Source organism: Diplotaxodon limnothrissa, linkage group LG7, assembly GCF_057381915.1.
Source record: "Diplotaxodon limnothrissa isolate DT_005_m linkage group LG7, D_limnothrissa_male_GT1.1, whole genome shotgun sequence".
NCBI lineage: Eukaryota > Metazoa > Chordata > Actinopteri > Cichliformes > Cichlidae > Diplotaxodon > Diplotaxodon limnothrissa.
The window spans coordinates 16,856,827-16,875,074 of record NC_140602.1 but is presented as its reverse complement, the minus strand read 5'-3'; the positions used below and the strand labels follow the sequence as shown (position 1 = coordinate 16,875,074).

The window sequence follows — 18,248 nt, the reverse complement described above, 5'->3', positions numbered from 1 at the left end:
ATCCTTTTCTGAACTGTGCCACTGCTTTTCACTGACACTGATGGCTTTAGTATGACTACAGCCATAATGCTGAAAAACCCAATATCCTTCAGAGTGATTCGCATTGTAGGAGCCCTCCTTAGTGTGTTTGTGCCTCAGTCGTGTATATCTATAGTACAATAGGACTTATTCTATTCCTATTCCTTTATTTAAAAATCTAACAAAATTCCCAACAGGGATTTGAAAAAGCAAGCCATAAGGTGTAAGTGGAACTACATCTGCCAAATCTTGAACAAAGTAACCAAAGTGACTAAAACCTGGGGTCTAAAAATACAGGAGGTGCATGTGAAACAGCTGTGGCTCAGGTACCTGCACGTGAGTGCTTCATGATAGGGTTTGATGCTGGCGCTGCGGTCCCTTCGCACGGGTCCCGGCTCAATTGTGGGAAGTCCTGTGGCAGAGGTGGTGGTGGTCCACGTGGAAGAGATCCTCCTCAGAAGGCCGGGGTGGAGGCTCCGCCTCAGACGCTGCACAAAATGCACAGTACAGATACACAGTTAACCACCCCGGAAACCTATCTTATCACTTGTTGTTTAATAAAAATCGAAATCAGTGAGTGGCCGCAGGGTCAGAAAACATGACTATTTGCTTTTGTATTAAATAGATAAAAGCTTTAAAAATACTCCCACCTGTAAGATAAAGTTAATGCTTGTTTGCTTTGTCTCCAGGCAAATAAATCATCTGGATGAGATTGTTGTTTTTTCTGCACTTGGCCAATCTGAAACAAATGACGCTGGTGATAACCTGGAACATTTTTCACAATCTGCCTCGCTGGATCCAAGGAGAATAAACCCCGCATCGGACATTAGCAGGCAGCTGTGGCTCTATATAGCACTGTGCAGATGCCTTTCATCATATAGGCTTTAGCCTCTCTGCTTCTTATTCTCTCTGTAAGTCTCTTTTGTCTTGTTCTGTCAGTCACAGGCTTTCTATGTCTATTCTCTCTATTCTTCCTTCCCTGGGATTCCCAGTCTGTGCCCGTGCAATGCCTCCATCTGCTCTGTGCCATGCAGTCATTTGGCACAGCAGCTCTAAACATGGCAGACTCTCTTTCTCCGTCCTCTGCAGAGTGACCTACTAAAGATTGCCTTAGAATCCTGAATGAGCCCATTCACAACAAGGCTTCATATGCTGAGTGCTAGGACACACAAACTCATGTACAGCATTAGGAGCCATGTATCTCACTTACATTACCTTTAGAGCTTTGATGTAACCTTAGTTCCATTCACACAAATTTAAAAGAAAATCTTGTTTCTGCTATGAATACAACCATATTTACCATTTTTTCTATCATCAAAAATCTATGTTTTTCCAATGGTAAAATTGTGCAAGGCTGTAATTTTAAATTTCCATAAAGAAAGCCCTATCACGTTAAAACCAAAAACAGAAATACATGGCACAGAAACACACACAGCAGTGTCGACATTTCATCATTTGTATAACCGTTTAAGAGGGCAGAGTGAGTTTCAACATTTAACAAGTAGTTATTTGTTTTGTCATTCATGGTTTTTTTTGTAGCCCTTTCAATGGAGTTGCCATTTTGCAATGGAGACAGAGAACATGCCTGTGTTGGACAGAAAATGAGCTTGGAAAACCTTCACTCCTGTTATTCTCCTCCTGGGCAGGCAGAACTGGGCACATTGTCCCTCGGGGGAGGAAAGTCTTAATGAGCACAGTTTCGCAGGCTACTCCACAGGTGCAGTTCATCTTGACTACTTTTCCACAGTTCAGATGATGTAAACGTGCACCTGTCAGACCAGCGACGTGACAACACTTTCCACAACGGCCAGAACAGGTATCGCATAGCTGGACGGTCATGGAGGAGGTCCAGGTTTGCTTACACGCTTGTCAGTCTTTGCAGCCTTTAGAGGAATACATTCACCTCCATGTCGCCTCTCCTCTTCTACTCCGCTCCTCACATTCGTGCGCACACACTCTGTATGGCTCTGCACATCTGTCATGTTGACACAGCTGCAGCTATGAAGGGAAGAACAGTGCTCCAAGCGCTCTATTTTTCTTCACTCAACTCTACAAAAATACTCCTTCATTTGATGCTAAAAGTTCTGAGAGCAGGAAGCACTCATTAGCTGAAACATGGGCTAAAAGATTAACATGTGTGGGGAGTGCTGTGTGGTATATAAATCATTTGGCCTTAATAAGGTGGACCACATTTCCATCCAAGGAATATTTCACTGTTTCCAAATAAAATTATTTTGTTTCAGCCTCTTGACTACTTCTGATTAACACGTTTGACTTTTCTTTTAAGGATGAAAAATATCCCTTCTTTCATCTTTGGTTCCAAGGGCTACATTTCTTTGTGTTAACTCATTTTGTTACCTTGTGGATGGATGTCTTCTCTCCTTTCTCAGGTACCTCCTCTGAGTCAGAGCAGGTGTAGACATCGCTGGGGTTATGCAGGGGGGCAGGGCGTGGCCGGTGCAGGGGCTGGAAAGTGAGCTGGGTGGTAAGCATGTTGCTGACGGCCCGCAGCGACGTGCAGGTGTTGGGTGGGAGAGAGGGGTCAGCCAGCAGGTCTGTAATTAGTCCATGGGCTTCTCCCATCACTGCTATGTCCACCATGACAGTTGTGCCTGATGACTGTAGGATGACAAGGAGACAACGAAGAGTTAATCATCATTGCAACAGTAGCTGATGTGAGCTGATGCTAATTAACGGCTGAGTCTGATAGCGGCCGTGTTCCGCTTCTCGATGGCAGGCATGAAGAGCGGGTGTGTAAACTATGTCAGCAGCTCCTTTCTGAGTATATAATGTGGTTAACTGTGACACCTGAATTTCTTTTGTTGTTTATGCTAAAGAACTGGTAGTCAAACTATGCTGAAGGTTAGATGGTGTTTTTACATTAAGACAATTTCTTTTTTAGTGACTACTTTTAGGATAAACTGGAACATTCTGTCATGGAATTCATGGACTGAGAAAAAACACTTCCAGAAATCATTGTCTGTGAACACAAGTCACAAAGATGAGACCATATGTGAACATGATTCAGAAACACTGTTTTTCTGGCCAAAACACACTTCAAAAGCCTTCATGTCTGGTGGCATGGGGGGTGTATTAGTGCCTATTCAGCTAGCTCATCTGGAAAGGGAGCAGTCTTTTTAAGGAAGGCCTTTCATATTTCAGCAAGACAATACTAAAGCACACATAAATCTTTCACCAAGTGAAGACATTTTATGAGATGAAAAATCTAACATTTTTTCTTAAAATGGTAAATTGTCTCAGTTTAAACATAAACATTACATATAAACATTTTCTATGTTCCATTGTGAATAAAATGTGAGTTTATAAGATTTGCAAATTACGGCATTTTACACAGTGCCCTAAAACTTTTTTCGGAGTTGGGGTTATAAAACCTTTAAAAACTATAAGACCTGTAAGTCCTAGAATCAAAGGGAATCCATTGACATGCCAAATAATCACTGGATGTTATTTGGCCTGCCAGTGTCAGTGGCTAATATTTATCTGGGTGGCTGTAGCTCAGGTGGCAGAGCCGGTCAGCCAATAATCAGAAGGTTGGTGGTTCGATCCCAGGCTGCCTCCTGGCTGCATGCCAAATATCCTTGGGCAAGATACTAACCCCATGTTGCCTACTGGTGGTGGTCAGATCATTGTGCAAGTTGTTATTCTAGCAATTTATGCTGTGGTATCTGTTGATTTTCAGTCTTGAATTCCAGTGCATCCTTAAGAATTTGAACTTTTAAATAAACAGTTTGGAATATATGAATGGCACGTCTTTATACAGCACTCTGCTAGTAGTCAAGTTACTTGAAAAAAGTCATCAGTAACCAATTACTGATTACTTCCCCAAAAAAGTAACCCCGTTACTTTACTGGTTACTTATTTTCAAAAGTAATTAATTACTTAGTTACTTAGTTACTTTTTAAAAACACGATTTACAACCTGAATAGGTGATAAAGCGATAGATCTTTCAGCCCAATTCTGCTTTTTCTGCATAATCCATCATACAAAATGTAATCAAATGGAAAAGTCCCTTTTTAAAACTTGTTTTATTAGTTTTAATCTTTTAACTTTATGCATCAAGCAAACATTTAATTATATGCAACATTCTCTGACTGGAAGATATTTGTTTAACATTTAAACCTATTTTCTGCACATTCCAGCACATATAATTTTTTTTTTTTGCGTTTACACTCAGTCTTTCAAATAGATGCAAGTAAAACACAGCAGAAAATAAATAAAGTCAAAGACTAGCGGTCCTGTTGCTCTATTTTCACCTGTAAAGCAGGAGTGGCGTAGGCGGAGGTTTACACTGGTGCAGGTGTGCTGCAGCGGTTAGTTGAAGAATCCGCGAGTTTCTCTGTGAATTTCCCATTACGTGGTAGCGCACTCGGTGCTTGCTTGGAAGTTTAGGGGGTTTTTTTCACTGTAAAAAGAAGTTTTCTTCCCACGCACAACGCTAATGGACGCTAATGTTTTTGTCACTTTTTATGGAATCAAACTTAAAGTAAGGTCAGTACTTCCACGCTTTAAACGCTGCACGCTCATACTCTCTCCTGCACTCGATATGTGATCCATTGTCGATCTGCACACAGCTGTTGCCACGAATAGCGCACTCGCTTACGTCACTGTCATGAGACATTCTGCAAAAAAATCACGGTTTTAGTAACGCAGTAACGCAGCGTTCCTACGGGAAAGTAACGGTAATCTAATTACCGTTTTTGCAATAGTAATCCCTTACTTTACTCGTTACTTGAAAAAAGTAATCGGATTACAGCAACGAGTTACAAGTAACGCGTTACTGCCCATCTCTGGTCATTAGACAACATTAATCTTTGGCTCTCTTCCATTGTGTCTTTGTCCTGTCATCCTCTCCTCTGCAGATAGCCACCCTCCCTGAGCCTAGTTCTTCTGCAGGTTTCTTCCTGTTAAAAGGGAGTTTTTCCTTCCCACTGTCTCCAAGGCATTTGCTCATATGCGTCATGTAATTGTTGGGGTTTTCTCTGTTTTGTTGTAGGGTCTTTACATTACAATATAAAGCGCCTTGAGGCAACGGTTGATTTGGCGCTACATAAATAAAACCGAGTTGAATTGATTTGATATGAATTGAATTCATGTCATGATGTTACTGTATGGTATATGTAAATGCAGTGTTGGTGGCTTGTGTGTGTGTTTCAGAAGTGACTAAATAGAAATTTGGGATTAAGTATATATTCAGGATTATGCATTTTAATTCAATGCTGTCTTTCTACGGGGCATTAAAACATGACTGAAAAATTAAATGAGACAACAATCTATGAATAAAATCTTAAGCATTAAAAATATACAGATCTTGATTTTCCTGCTTTCCAGTGGTGTCTGTGCATATAATCATTAAAAAAAATTATTAAAAAGTTCAAAGTCATCAATTGCTTTGTTCAACTTTTACAGCATATCTTTTATGTAGAGTGACGCTGCGAAATCCCTTGAAATGTGCATTTAGTTCAGGAAAAAACAACAACATCAGAAAACAAATTATACAAATGCTAAGTAGCCAATCGCATAAATAAACAAGATCCAAACCCAACACATAAAGATATAAAAACAAGAAATAGTCCTTTTTGTGCCACTATTAAGTATAGAAATATATTCAGTAGTAGTGTTAGACTTTGCCAGGGTTTGTTTTATAGCTGTGGTGTTACACAGGCACACATACAAACACGCAAACTTACATCCACTCATAGATCAAAGTCTTTATTTTTGCCTTATATGGCTCTTTTTAAAACATGAGAAGGAGGAGTACAGCGATGTACTTCACAGTAGTAGACCTCGATATTCTAGCAGCCTGTTAACTATCCGCATAACAACATAAGTTTGAAACACGTTCAGCACAGATGTGGATTACTTGATCCTTGTTGAATGGACTCATTAGCAGTGTCTCAAATAGAATCTGACCTTTGGCCTCCTCACTCCTGACCTCTCAGATGGCCAACAGCCATCGTCTGTTTCTGACCGTCTGCTGCACAGCTTTCAAGGCATCGGCGCTGCGCGAGTCAGCCTTGTTTTCACAGGGTAAAGTGAAAAGTTCACAACCCACTCTTAATTGCTGTGCCTTGAGCAGTTGAACAACCACAGCTAAACACAGGTCAGTCCTGGCTGCCAGCTAATTTATCTAATAAGCCCACGAGTTCCCTTTTTCCCCCAAAGAATGTTATCAGATTTTTTTCTCCCCCCAGTGTCCCATTCACTTTGACACCAGCTGCCGGGCACCCAGATTTATTTTATTTACACTGGCTAAGTAGCAAGCGGTTGACGTTAACAACACGTGTATACCTTTCATTCGTCTCCTCTTGTGGGAACAGAGAAGGTCTCGCATTTTGTTTTCCTAGTATCCTATCAGATAAGTTGGTGTATTTATACACGTTTTCCTGTTGGTCTGCAAGAATACAAAAGGCATGTGTTCTCTGAGTTTAAGCAAAGTCCTCCACATAGGGTGACCCACGCATGATGACACGCAGACATCCTCTAAAAGGCGAATGGAACACTTCTGGACAGATCATCGTTTATCCCCGCTGCCCTCTGTTGTCCCGCTCACATTTCCTATACTCTTTTACTTTACACTGCGAGCATGAGATGTAAACACCTGTCTTTCAGCTCATTTATTGCCTGATTTAAATAGGGGGTTAAACAAAAGTATGGTGGCTGAAAAACATCTGGCTGGACAAAAACAACAGTGATCCTTAGGGGGTCTCAGTGGCTCCAAACGCACATGCACGTACACACGCAAACTCATCTGCTACTTCTGCAAACTCTGTCTTTTGTTTTCACGCGACAGCCGCAACTCCGAAGCGAAGTGAAAACATAAAGAAGGCACTAAAGTCTGATAAGTGAATACAGAGAGGGCATCATTTTAAGCATGCAATGCAAGGACAGATGAACACTCGGTAAGGAATATGAACACTGCATGACTAAGTGGCCATAAGAGTAAGTAAGTAAGTAAGTAAGTAAAATTTTATTTATATAGCACATTTCTAGATAGAGATCACAAAGTGCTTTACAAGATATAACAGATTAAAAAGACAAAATACAAACAAAGTTAGCAAAAGGCAGTTTTAAAAAGATGTGTTTTTAGCTGTTTTTTAAAAGTAATCAATGAATCAGCGGATCGTAAGTCCTGAGGAAGGGAATTCCACAGTCTGGATGTTAATGATGAAAGCACCGGGTCTGAAACTGAACTTAGATTAAGCAACTTAAAGCTAAGAGCAGGACATGAACATTCAAGCGTAGTGAAAGACTCCAGGTGCTGGGTTAGTGTTTGAGGTGGGAGTTTTTGGACACAGTGGAATTCGTAGTAGTTCTATTACTCGAAAAGCTAGCGAAGCCTGTCTGCTATAACACTTAAGCCATTCCCTTGCTCTGTGAGACCTATATAAAATTTAGACATGAGGAGTTTAAACTTTGAGCTATTAAAAGCACATTGTAGGAAACATAAAGAATGTGAAATCCCAACTATCCCTGCCTTTCAGCTTTTACTTATGCCTCAAAAGATGCGTCTTGCCCAGAAAATACCTCCCGATGTTCCCAATGTTTCAACAGTCTGCAACATAACACTTGAGAATCATCAATGGATGTCCTGGAATAGATGACATTGTAAGTGAGTTATGTAATATCCAAAAATTATATAAGCACTTTGTGTAAAGGTTAGATGTTTGGTCTAATTCATAGGCAGGCTTCACTTGGAGACAGATGTGACCGCTACAAAATAGACCTTTCTTCACTTAGACACATGCGTGTTTGTAAACTAAATAATGATCAAATATATTCAAACAATGGGTTTTAACATTTAGGAATAGTACATCGTACATATGGTTATTCCTTTAAAAAAGAACTTATGCTATTCTCCTTCACAATTATTAAAAGTTTGAAATTTAGAAAAGTTTGCGCACTTGCTAAGAGATCAACAAGAAGGTACATGGTGTTATTAATTATTTAACAACACTGAGCCAAAAAGCAGAAGCACTGTGTGAAAAAATAAGTGCGCCCCATGATTCAGTAGTTTGTCTAACCGCTTTTACAAGCTGCAATAACTTAAAGTAATCATTTTCTATATGACTTTATCAGTCTCTCACGGTTGTGGAGGAATTTTGGCCCATTATTTTTCACAGTGTTGTTTCAGTTTAGTGAGGTTTACGGGTATTTGTTTACACATAGCTCTCTTAAGGTCAGCATTTCAATCAGGTTGAGGTCTGGACTTTGACTGGACCGTTGCAACACCTCGATTCTTCTCTTTTTCTGCCATTCTGTTGTAGATTTGCTGCTCTGCTTGGAATCATTGAGCATACATATCACAGCCTGGCTGCCTTAGTAATTTGAACACAAATCTTTTAATATGTCAAATAAAATCCTTACTAAGAATAATAACGATTTGTATTTACTAACATAGAGTTTCTCCAAGCGTTGCAGGGTCTGATCTTGGGATGGATTTGCTGGGACGTTCACGCCTTTGCTAGGATGTCCACTTATGGCATTGTGTTAACTAATTCAGTTGATTTTTGTTGAATAAATAATGAGACGGTGTAGTATGCTGTGTTTTGGAGTTGATTTGAGGCTGTATTTATCTCATTTTAAGACCCGCTAAAGACTTTCTTTTTTGCAGATTTTTTTTAATTATGTCCTGCTATGCAAAACCATAAAGAAGGTGTAATATTTTTTTAACCATGACTGTAAATGCAGCTTGCTAACGAAGTTTGCTGAAGTTAGCCAATTACTTTGCACTCCACTCTCGTCTAAATATGGCTACTCCCAGCTCTCAAAAGATCCTGTCAGCCATAATTATTTAAAAGTCCAAAAAACAGTGGGAGGCCTTGTGCTGGTTAAGCTCATCTTTTATTTACAGTCTATGTTAACTAAGTTAATTTTGCTGACTCGATAGTTGTTTAAAAATAAACAGAAAAGTTCAATTTAATCACAACAACAGTTGCCTCCAGGCTTGACAAACGTGGCTACACTCCTGCTTGTAGCTATAAAGCATGTTTTGCATTAACCTTTTACAAAAAGCTTGCTGATCTTAACCACCAATTTATCCTCCTAGTTTGATCACAAAATTACCAGAAATGTGTGCCCTATTAGTCACACACTCCGAACTGTTAGGGGGTTGACATGCTACATTAGGTAAACCTGACTACCATCATCAATAAACAGAATTTATGACTGCTCAAAAAGCTAAGTCATATACTAAACCATGCATGAACAGTCTGTTATGACATTGTACAATGAATAACAGCAGTGCACATGATCAATGGTCTTAATTGTTTATGTGAACACACTTTAGAACCGTACATCAATAGCCATGCCATAGATTAGCACCCGAGCAGCAGTTCATATAAACTAAACTGAGGGCCATTCAAAACAAACCAGCAATCATTCCTGAAGAGTGAGAGTCTGTTTTTTTTCCTCTGTACTAATATATGGCCTATACGCAATTGTGTAGGTAGGTTTAGCTGTAGAAATGTACCGCAAAATACAATGTGTTATTAGCGGATGCTTCTTAGTAGGGGTTAACCTGAAGATGACCTGACCTCACGATAAACAGTTAATTTAAAGGCCTATGACACTATGTTTAATTAATTTTAAATATATGCACAAACTGTACATTTTGGAGAATTAGCTGTTACAAACAACATTGCTGACCAGTGCAACCACCCAGAACAGTGGAAATATGATTACTGGTGTTCCTGCTGTGTCCCCATGTCTTTTGCCAAAAACTTTGAGGATGACAGATGAAATATACTCGGTGCAACAAACAAAATCCTAATCCTTCTGTCTAATGATGATTATTAATGGAATACACAGACAGGAAGGTCACATATTTGTAATTTTTGAGAGAGTCCACTTGATGCACCTTTAACCTCTCGGCTCACTCATCTAAACATACAGTCATCTGAGCCTCTAGTAAAGTAACAGTGATATGTGGGCCTCTGAAAATTGTGCAATGGTGAGAATATAATGTGTCCCAGAGGGAAGCTGAAGGTCCGGCAATAATGTAAGCAACTCTGCTTTTTCATAAGGTACATATACTGCAGAGCTTATTTTGCAATTAACCCCACGCAAAAAAAAAAAGAAAGAAAAAAAAGAAAAATGGGAAGAGCAAGAATGTGCTGAGCAAGAAGCTGGGGAATATATCTGAAAATAATTTAGTGTGTTCCTTACTTTGACTTTATTTACCCAAAACTTTGACCACCTTTGAAATAATCATTACCATGCAGTTTTCAGTTTCAGTGGTAGCGCAGCTAACGTAATGGCCTTGATTGCATCTGTCGGGTTGGATTAGGCGAACAGAAGCTAGGGAGACGACGATGTTCTCTAGAATAACAGAGGAGTGATACAGTATGAATCACAGCATAAGGGTAACACAAAACTCCACTGAGACGCTCCGAAATCCCAGCCAAAGCTCGTGAAGCAGCACTACCCTTCTCACTTTCAGACCAACGCTCGGCCCCACTGCGACCCAACTCTCCTCACAAACCTTCCGACTGACTGAGCCAGGTCCCGGCTCTGCAGCCAGGGTACAATTACACGCTATTATATATTTTATTAAAACGTGGCTCGTCTGGGAGGTTGTACGAGGTGTCAAAACAAAACAAAAAAGCATAACTGCCTCATTTATGATTTACTGGGAAAGGTCAAGCCCACTGACCCTTCACATTTCTCTTCCACATATTTCATTGTGTATAATTCCAGCAAAGGAGCCCACTAATATAGCTAATATGCAAAAAACAGAAGCTGTGAGACAGAGTGGTAGAGGCAGAAGCTAAAAAAAGGATATATAAGAATATATATATATATATATATATGTGTGTGTGTGTGTGTGTGTGTGTGTGTGTGTGTGTGTGTGTGTGTGTGTGTGTGTGTAAAACCAGAGGTTAATGTATTCATCATGAGCACATCAGTGCACACATTCATGTGTTTAGAGAATATGAGCAGATATACTAAAATTAAAAGTAATTTGAAAAAACTAAGTCTTAAAAGTGGCAATTCATCTATATTATTCCATTTTTTATTTATTTTTTTCAGGCATTGGATAGTCAAAAGCACAAGTAGTTCAGTGTTTTCATTCTATATCACCCTTAAATTCACTCTTGCCACAGGACACCGCGTAATGAGAAAATAATCTACTAGATTCTTATTATGGGACCAACCAGAAAGACGTCAGAGAAATTTTCCAACTTCCAAACTTGCAGTTTCAAAAATGTTGATCAGTGTTTGAAGCGCTCACAGCGATTTCTGAAAAATCTTCTACATGACTGCGATGTCATGCTGTAATTTAGAATAACATCCACAAAATCTGGGCCTACAAGTACTCTTTTCTCCGATAATCTCCTCGGGTAATATTCCAAAACCGATGTATCTCCAAGTTGAATACAAATATTTAAAAAGCTCTTTTCCATACATAACTTCACTGTCAATTCCTAAGCTAAAACATCCACCGCAAGCTTTGCACGGGGGAAAAGAAAAAAAAGAAGAAGAAGAAGATGTGGTTTGGAAAATGAGCCTGCTAATGTGTGCATGTTGGCGAATGTGACGCAGTGGAGATCAATCAAGCGCTCCGGTTCTCTCTGTGTGATTTACACACGCTATGAGGTGCTATAGTGAAGTGCAACCGGCCTCTCTGACCGACAACGTGGTCCAAGACAGCGGAGCCAAGGGAAAATAGCCACAAGATGGAGAGAGATGCCAACATAAGCCCCGACTTCTTACATGTCTTGTCAGTCCTTGGACTATTACAGGATTCCACTGACGAATGCACTGCACTAGTCCAAATAAAAAAGACAGAACTGACCACTGAATCTAAATGGCAGCTAAGGGAATGCATCAATCAAAAAATATGTGCTCGCTGGCCTCGGACAATATTTTAAGAGGGTAGCATGCGATTGAAAATTTCTTCTCCGTGAGGGGAGCGGGATTTTACTGTAAGGCTGATTTTAGCAAAACTGCATTAGCTGTATCTCTTGTTAAATTATATGCTGTAATTTTCAAGTCTAATCCTGCTCTGTACAGTTTTTGACACTATCCCCCCACTCTGCCTTACCCTGAACTACAGCTTTTGCAACATCTGTTGCTACTCAAGCATACATCGTCAGCAAAGACACAGCGTCTATTTATTTCCAAAGGATATCCTCCTGATAGGAGACCATGCAGTACAGGACACACGCATAGTGTATACGGCCACGCCAGTGCCAAGGGCATTGTTTGTTATCCGTGTCCTCCAGAGTCCTGCCCTGTGGCACTGTAGCAACTCAATACATAAATTTAAACATACACATGCGCACACAAAGATGGAGATGGTACAGTAATGTCGAGGATGTGGCTGTGCCTGCCCTCTACAAGCTGCGTCCCCTACACTGAACTATTCCCTTGATCTTTGGTGGCTTTCGCAGCTCCTCAGAGCCAACTCACATGCACGCGTCCTTTAAACTAACAGTGCAACAAGGACACTGGTGGGAAGAGAAATGCTGTTTAAGCACTACTAAAATAAGTGGGTGTGAACAGGCCAGTTAGCGGTAGGGTTTATGGTGTTTGCGTCATTTATAAGGTGCATGTAGGCGAATACTAGAGATCGGGGATGTAGATCCTGTTCTCTCTTCTCTCTGTCTCTCTTTTTCTTTTTCTTGTGGACACTGCTAACCTGTGATCCTCGGGAGCCTCTCTTGTGGTCCCAATCCGAACGGGGGAGCATCTGTGGGAAACAAAAACAGAAACATGTTCAAACCACAGTCCTGCACATCCTGTTTCTGTTCGCTTCCTACAACAGCAGCAGCGCCACCATAATGCAGATAAACTCTGCTCAAGCAGAATAGAAAGGAAAAAGAAGCAAAGAAGTGGAAGAAGTGTGGGGGAAATGGAAACGCTCATAAAAGCAAAAATGGGTTTTGTCTATTTTTTTCACTTTCCATTAAGCACAGACGTCTAATGCAATTTCACAGTCAGGTTTGGTTTACTTTAGCTCTTATTCACCGCCTAAGGGGCTGTTGAAGGCTGAGGATTTTTACGCTGTTTAATTACCAGCCACTGTGTCCTCCCACAGGCCTTGTAAACCCGTTTTCCACCTTCTTGGGAGTAACTAAATGCAGGAGTGCAGCGACTGTCACTGATGGTTGGTGGGCACACTGCAGAGCCAAGTCAACGTTAGCCACCCCTCTGCCCAACTGGCTCTGTTAGGGCTTTCTGCCCCATAAGTGAGAAGTCCTGAGAACCCCAGCAGGCTGCTTTGACAAATTGCTGCTGCACACACTGAGGCAAGAGGCTCCAGCATAAGAGCCAATTTGATAATTCAGGTGTAATTTACTGTGTCAGTGTAGGTCATTGAGTTGTGTCAGGCTGTGAGTAAAAACATTAGGAAAACAGTGGGTTTTCATTTGCCGGTGCTGTGGGCTTGTGTGGGCTTGTGTGGGCAGCGCTGTTGTTTAGCTTTTTTTCCCCCACAGTGCTGCTTTGTTTTAAACAAATGCAATTTTAGAGTTATTGTTACTGCTGCCCAATTAGGGTAATTTAGTTTTATATATTTTTTTGCCTTCTTGTACCCATTAATGAACTGGGATTGTACCTTCTTAATAAACTGGGATTTTACCCCCACTACACTTTGGAGGCCAACAGAAAATTTGCTTTTTTATTCACAGCATTTAAATTTTTATTCAAAAAAATTTGTTAATTTTAAGTGTCATTTTTTACAATTGGGAAAAAATGCCTCGGTTTACGGCCAGGTGTACAAAATCACTGAAAAAAATTAAGCAGGTTATTGTTTTTGTTACTGGGTACTTCAAATCTAAAGTATGTGTCTTTAACGTTAAATAATTAATACTCAATAAGCAGCAATCAAAAATAAAGTTTTGGTAATAAAGCTTCTGGGTATTATCTATGAACAGTTTCACACTTCATCTGCACTGCGTGGGCACCGTTTAATCACACGTGATTGACAGTGGCCAAAATAAGCAAACAACCCTCCAGCTGTCACCACACTTGAAGTCAAGTATTGCTAAAATCCAGCAAATCCTTTTTTCCATCTGAGCTCTACCTACTTCTAAATTGTGAAAAAAGAAGAAGAAGCAAAGACAGAAACTTCTCATGTGAGAAAACAGAAGCAGCTCCAAATTTGGGAGAAAGTCGCACAGGATCCATCGCTCATAGTCAGAAGTAGTAGGTTGTTTAGCAGTGAGGGGAAACAGTTTTTAAGGTCTTGAATTTAGGAGTCACAGCAGCTTTAAATTGCTTTAATAAGCAACAGCTTCGACAGGTACTGCAGCACAAAATGTGGTGACCGTGACAGAGAGCAAACAAGGTCACTGCTATATAATGTAAATCGCTCTTTAGGTGCAGCTGACGTGCCACAGTTTTACAGTTAGGATGTTGAATAAAACACAATGTGAAGGGTTTACCCAAAACATACTCTTGTGCTTTGGCAATGACTGTATGCACGATAACATCTGTGAGTTGCTTTAAACTCCTTCGAGCTTGAACATACTGTCTCATGCACTAACAGAGCTATACTCGATAGAGTACAAAAGGAAGTCAACAATCAAATGTGTAAAAGGCAGTTCATGCAGTGGATGTAAATCACTGTAGACAATAGTATTACCCAGTCAGTGCTATTTGTCTTATTCTTTACAGCTCTAATGACAGCTTTTCTTACAGTATGGAGCTGGCAGTAGGCTACTCTACAGTTGCGCTAGAGTCGAACTCCATTAGAAAGTCCTAGTATCAGTGAGTCTCTCCAGGCGCACACGAGTAAACAGCCTTTCTGTTTGACGATCTTATATAACCCAACCTTTCATCTCCTTGCTCTGAGAGACGGACATAGACTATACAGAAGTCTACACGCTGCCTTTGATGTGCCAAAAAAAAACCCCACACACAATACCTAAGCTGAGCACAACATTTGAGTCGTGCCGATAGCCTCTTGCGCAGAGTGACTTCCCCGGCCACAGAAGTTTATTTTTTCTGAGAGTACTCAAAAAAAAAATGTTAATACATGTGCATGTACAGTAGCTGCTCTTCTCAAACGGTGGGTGCAGTTGGATGCCAGTATGTGTGTGTGCGTTTAACCACAGATGGAAAATCACTTATGCTTTTAAATACAAGCTGCCAGTGCTAGAATAAACAATAAGCAAACAAACGCACACACATCATCTGTTTTAAAGAGGCAAAAAGCAACAATATGAGTCTATAAGAAAAAGAACTAGATGACTAAACATCAGTGTATACAATCTACAGCAACTAGAAGAAAGAAAGTAAGTCTTGGTTTTGCTTTATGTTTGCTTTGCTTCGAAGGGATCGAGGAGAGTGGTCAAAGATAATACTTAAAACACATGAAAGGTCACTGCCAGTATCATTTCTGAAGAGGTAAAACCACACATGAATGATTTCTTAGATATCTCCTGGTTTTCGTGGACACTGTCCAGACAGCATAACACAGCTGAAGCAGTAAAACTTTCAAATGGACTTGTTTTTGTTCTAAAGCTCCAGTACACCTACTGGGAAAAATAACAACTTTGTAGAAGTTGTGCCCTTTGTTTCACCCTCTGATTCATTATTCCGGGCCATAAGTCAGAATAAGCCAGGTCTAATGGTGGTGATTTGAAAGTAGAGTCGTCTCTTTCAGACTTTCTGCTGTAGTTACCTGAATAACATGACGCACTCAATAAGCTCCGAGGCATTTTTATGAGACTCTTGTTATAATCTGAATGAGTGGTCAGTAATAGTAATAGCAGATTACTTCACTTTATAAGATGCAGCCAGACTGAGGCTCCTTCCGTAAAATAAGATGGAAATAAGTAACAGGAACAAGTAACCACATTACACTATACATTCAGTCCTTCTTGCATTTATACTACTTGCCAATTGGAGTGGGAAGGCAATATTTTCAGTTGTGACAAAAAGCTGACACTGTCTATCTGCCTGACCCACAGGACCTGCTATTTTGGTTCCTTTATTTGCAGCTGCACATAAAGTTCAAAGGACTGGCTGAAGGTGAATTTAAACCAAAAGGGTGAGGTGGTCAGTAAAGTGACTCTTAGCCAGTCACATCTCTGGTCTCGTTGCTCTGAAGGAAGTGCACCAATCACAGTGAAGCACGCCAACAATAGGTGGAAATAAAGCGTAAAGAAGCTCTTTAAGGACATCGGTCTGCATGGTGCAGAGCAGCATGGCATGAACACAAAAGTAAAATCTGCAGCCAGAGAGAGAAATGGTGTGAGTGCTATTTAAACTACACAGCACTGATAAATAAAACCACACTAACCAATTTATATGCTCGCGTCTCAGCTATTTTAGTTTTATTTCTAATTATCTCGCGTAAATAACTGATCACATTTGACTGTAAAATGCAGCGCAGCAGGATTTGCATCATAACGCATTACAAGAATGAATAAGGATGCTCTTACACTGTAATGGGGATCAGCCAGGCACAATATCCCAACCAAGCTGTGATCTCATGGCTCAAACAGTACCAGCCAAGTAAACTCCCAACCGTCCTCAAGCATAGAGTGTTAAGAGGGCAGCTGTGTGGATTCCAGTATACAGAAAATGCCCTTTCTACCACCATGGCACGCTGCCGTGCCTCTGAGGTGCTGGGCAAACACCATGGTGTCAAAGCACAAACAAACTACTGGAATATGCTTGTTGTTTCACTTGCTCCCGCCAATATCCAGCTGAGAACCACATCTCTGTGGCTGTGAAGTGGTGGGAGCTGCAGCAGCAGCACCTATAGCACCACTTTTACTGTGACTAACCAGAAGCCTCACAGTAAACACTTCCCACTGTTATCAAGTTAAACAAGATGAATTATTTTGAACAACGATATGGGTTATTTCCTTTCTTTTTTTTCATTATGTTCTGCATATTTATATAATAGTGTATTATGTAATATCCTGTATATATATATATATATATATATATATATATATATATATATATATATATATATATATATATATATATATATATATATATATATATATATATATAGGGCTGTTAGAAGCTGGGATGAGAAGTCGGTGCCAGCCGATCACCCTGTTAGAGAAGAGGGAGGGAGAAAAAGAGCTGTGTCCAGGTCTTTCAGGATGGTCGGGTTAATTAAGGTGCTGTTGTGAGGCCAAAAGATCAGTCTGCAGGATTTCCAGTGAGCTTGACCCAAAGGTTTAATGAAGCACCTCTGTGTCCAATTAAACTCTCACTTACGGTTAGGTCTGCAAAGTCATGAATTCACACATATGTCCGTTACACACGCACGCGAACTCGTTCATACATGAGCACACACCCACCGCCTCGAGGTCTCTGAGTATTTCCTTTCTTTATTTTCCTTTGTTCTTTTATCTGTGCACTGTGTCAAAGATATTCTGATGTCTGTAGTGTTTGACTCAGACATCCCTGCACTCGCTTTCACTCTAGCTGACATAAAGAAAGTAGGTCAGATTCTACTAAGTCTTTCTATGTGAAAGCTTCAGAAATTATAGCGGCTTAGCCCTAAGGACACCATCAAGGCAACAATCAAAGAACTTTATTCTCCCTTTCATGGGTGTTAGAACCACAGTAAAACTCTACTTTGCTCGCCCTACCTTTGACAACGAGGTGTAGTCTTGTTTTACACCTGCAGGTGGAGGTATTCTCATGATTAGTGTCACGAGTACGGTTTCTCCTGGGACGCCCTTTGAAAAGTTTTGTTTGTTTGTTTTATGAGTTTTAGAGACATTTTAGAAAATAAGTATATTGTGATAACAAATATGCAATAATATCAGGATTTAATAATGGTAGCATTTGGAATATAACACAGAATTTAGACCAAATCATATAGGGGTTTTCTCAGGATAAACTTTAATATCTTAGTTATCTACCAGCTACACTCTGGACACATGATCGATCTGCTTGGTTTACCAGGGTCTTGTTATAATTTCCTCGCCCTGAAATCTAGACAGATAAAGTCCATTTAGCTCGGAGAATTGGACCCATGTTAATGATAAAAGTAATCATAATGGTGCACAAGTGTGATCATTGAGGTTTTCTTTTTACCCTGTATTGTAATCTCTACTGTCTTTTTCGTTAAGCAAGCTATCATATGACTTAAACATGTCTTTGTAAACTTTAATGAATGTGTCTTGACACAAGCTACTTTCAAAAGGATAAAAACCAAAATTAAAGGGTGATAGTTTGAACGGTATGTGTATGCTAAAGTTTAATGCGAAACTACAGCCTGTTTAGGCAGA

The 18,248-nt window shown here is 40.1% G+C and overlaps 1 protein-coding gene across 2 annotated transcripts in view; it reads right to left on the bottom strand.

The window, feature by feature from the left end:
• Nucleotides 1-18,248, bottom strand: part of LOC146628088 (cGMP-inhibited 3',5'-cyclic phosphodiesterase 3A-like) — a 94,610-nt gene that overhangs the window by 26,297 nt on the left and 50,065 nt on the right. For both annotated transcript variants that reach the window (XM_085357565.1, XM_085357566.1), the window contains exons 2-4: nucleotides 12,680-12,730; nucleotides 2,377-2,637; nucleotides 349-506 (exon numbers count right to left, since the gene is read on the bottom strand). In XM_085357565.1, coding sequence (XP_085213691.1) covers nucleotides 349-506; nucleotides 2,377-2,637; nucleotides 12,680-12,730 — 470 coding nt within the window. The remainder of the gene's footprint in view (nucleotides 1-348; nucleotides 507-2,376; nucleotides 2,638-12,679; nucleotides 12,731-18,248) is intronic.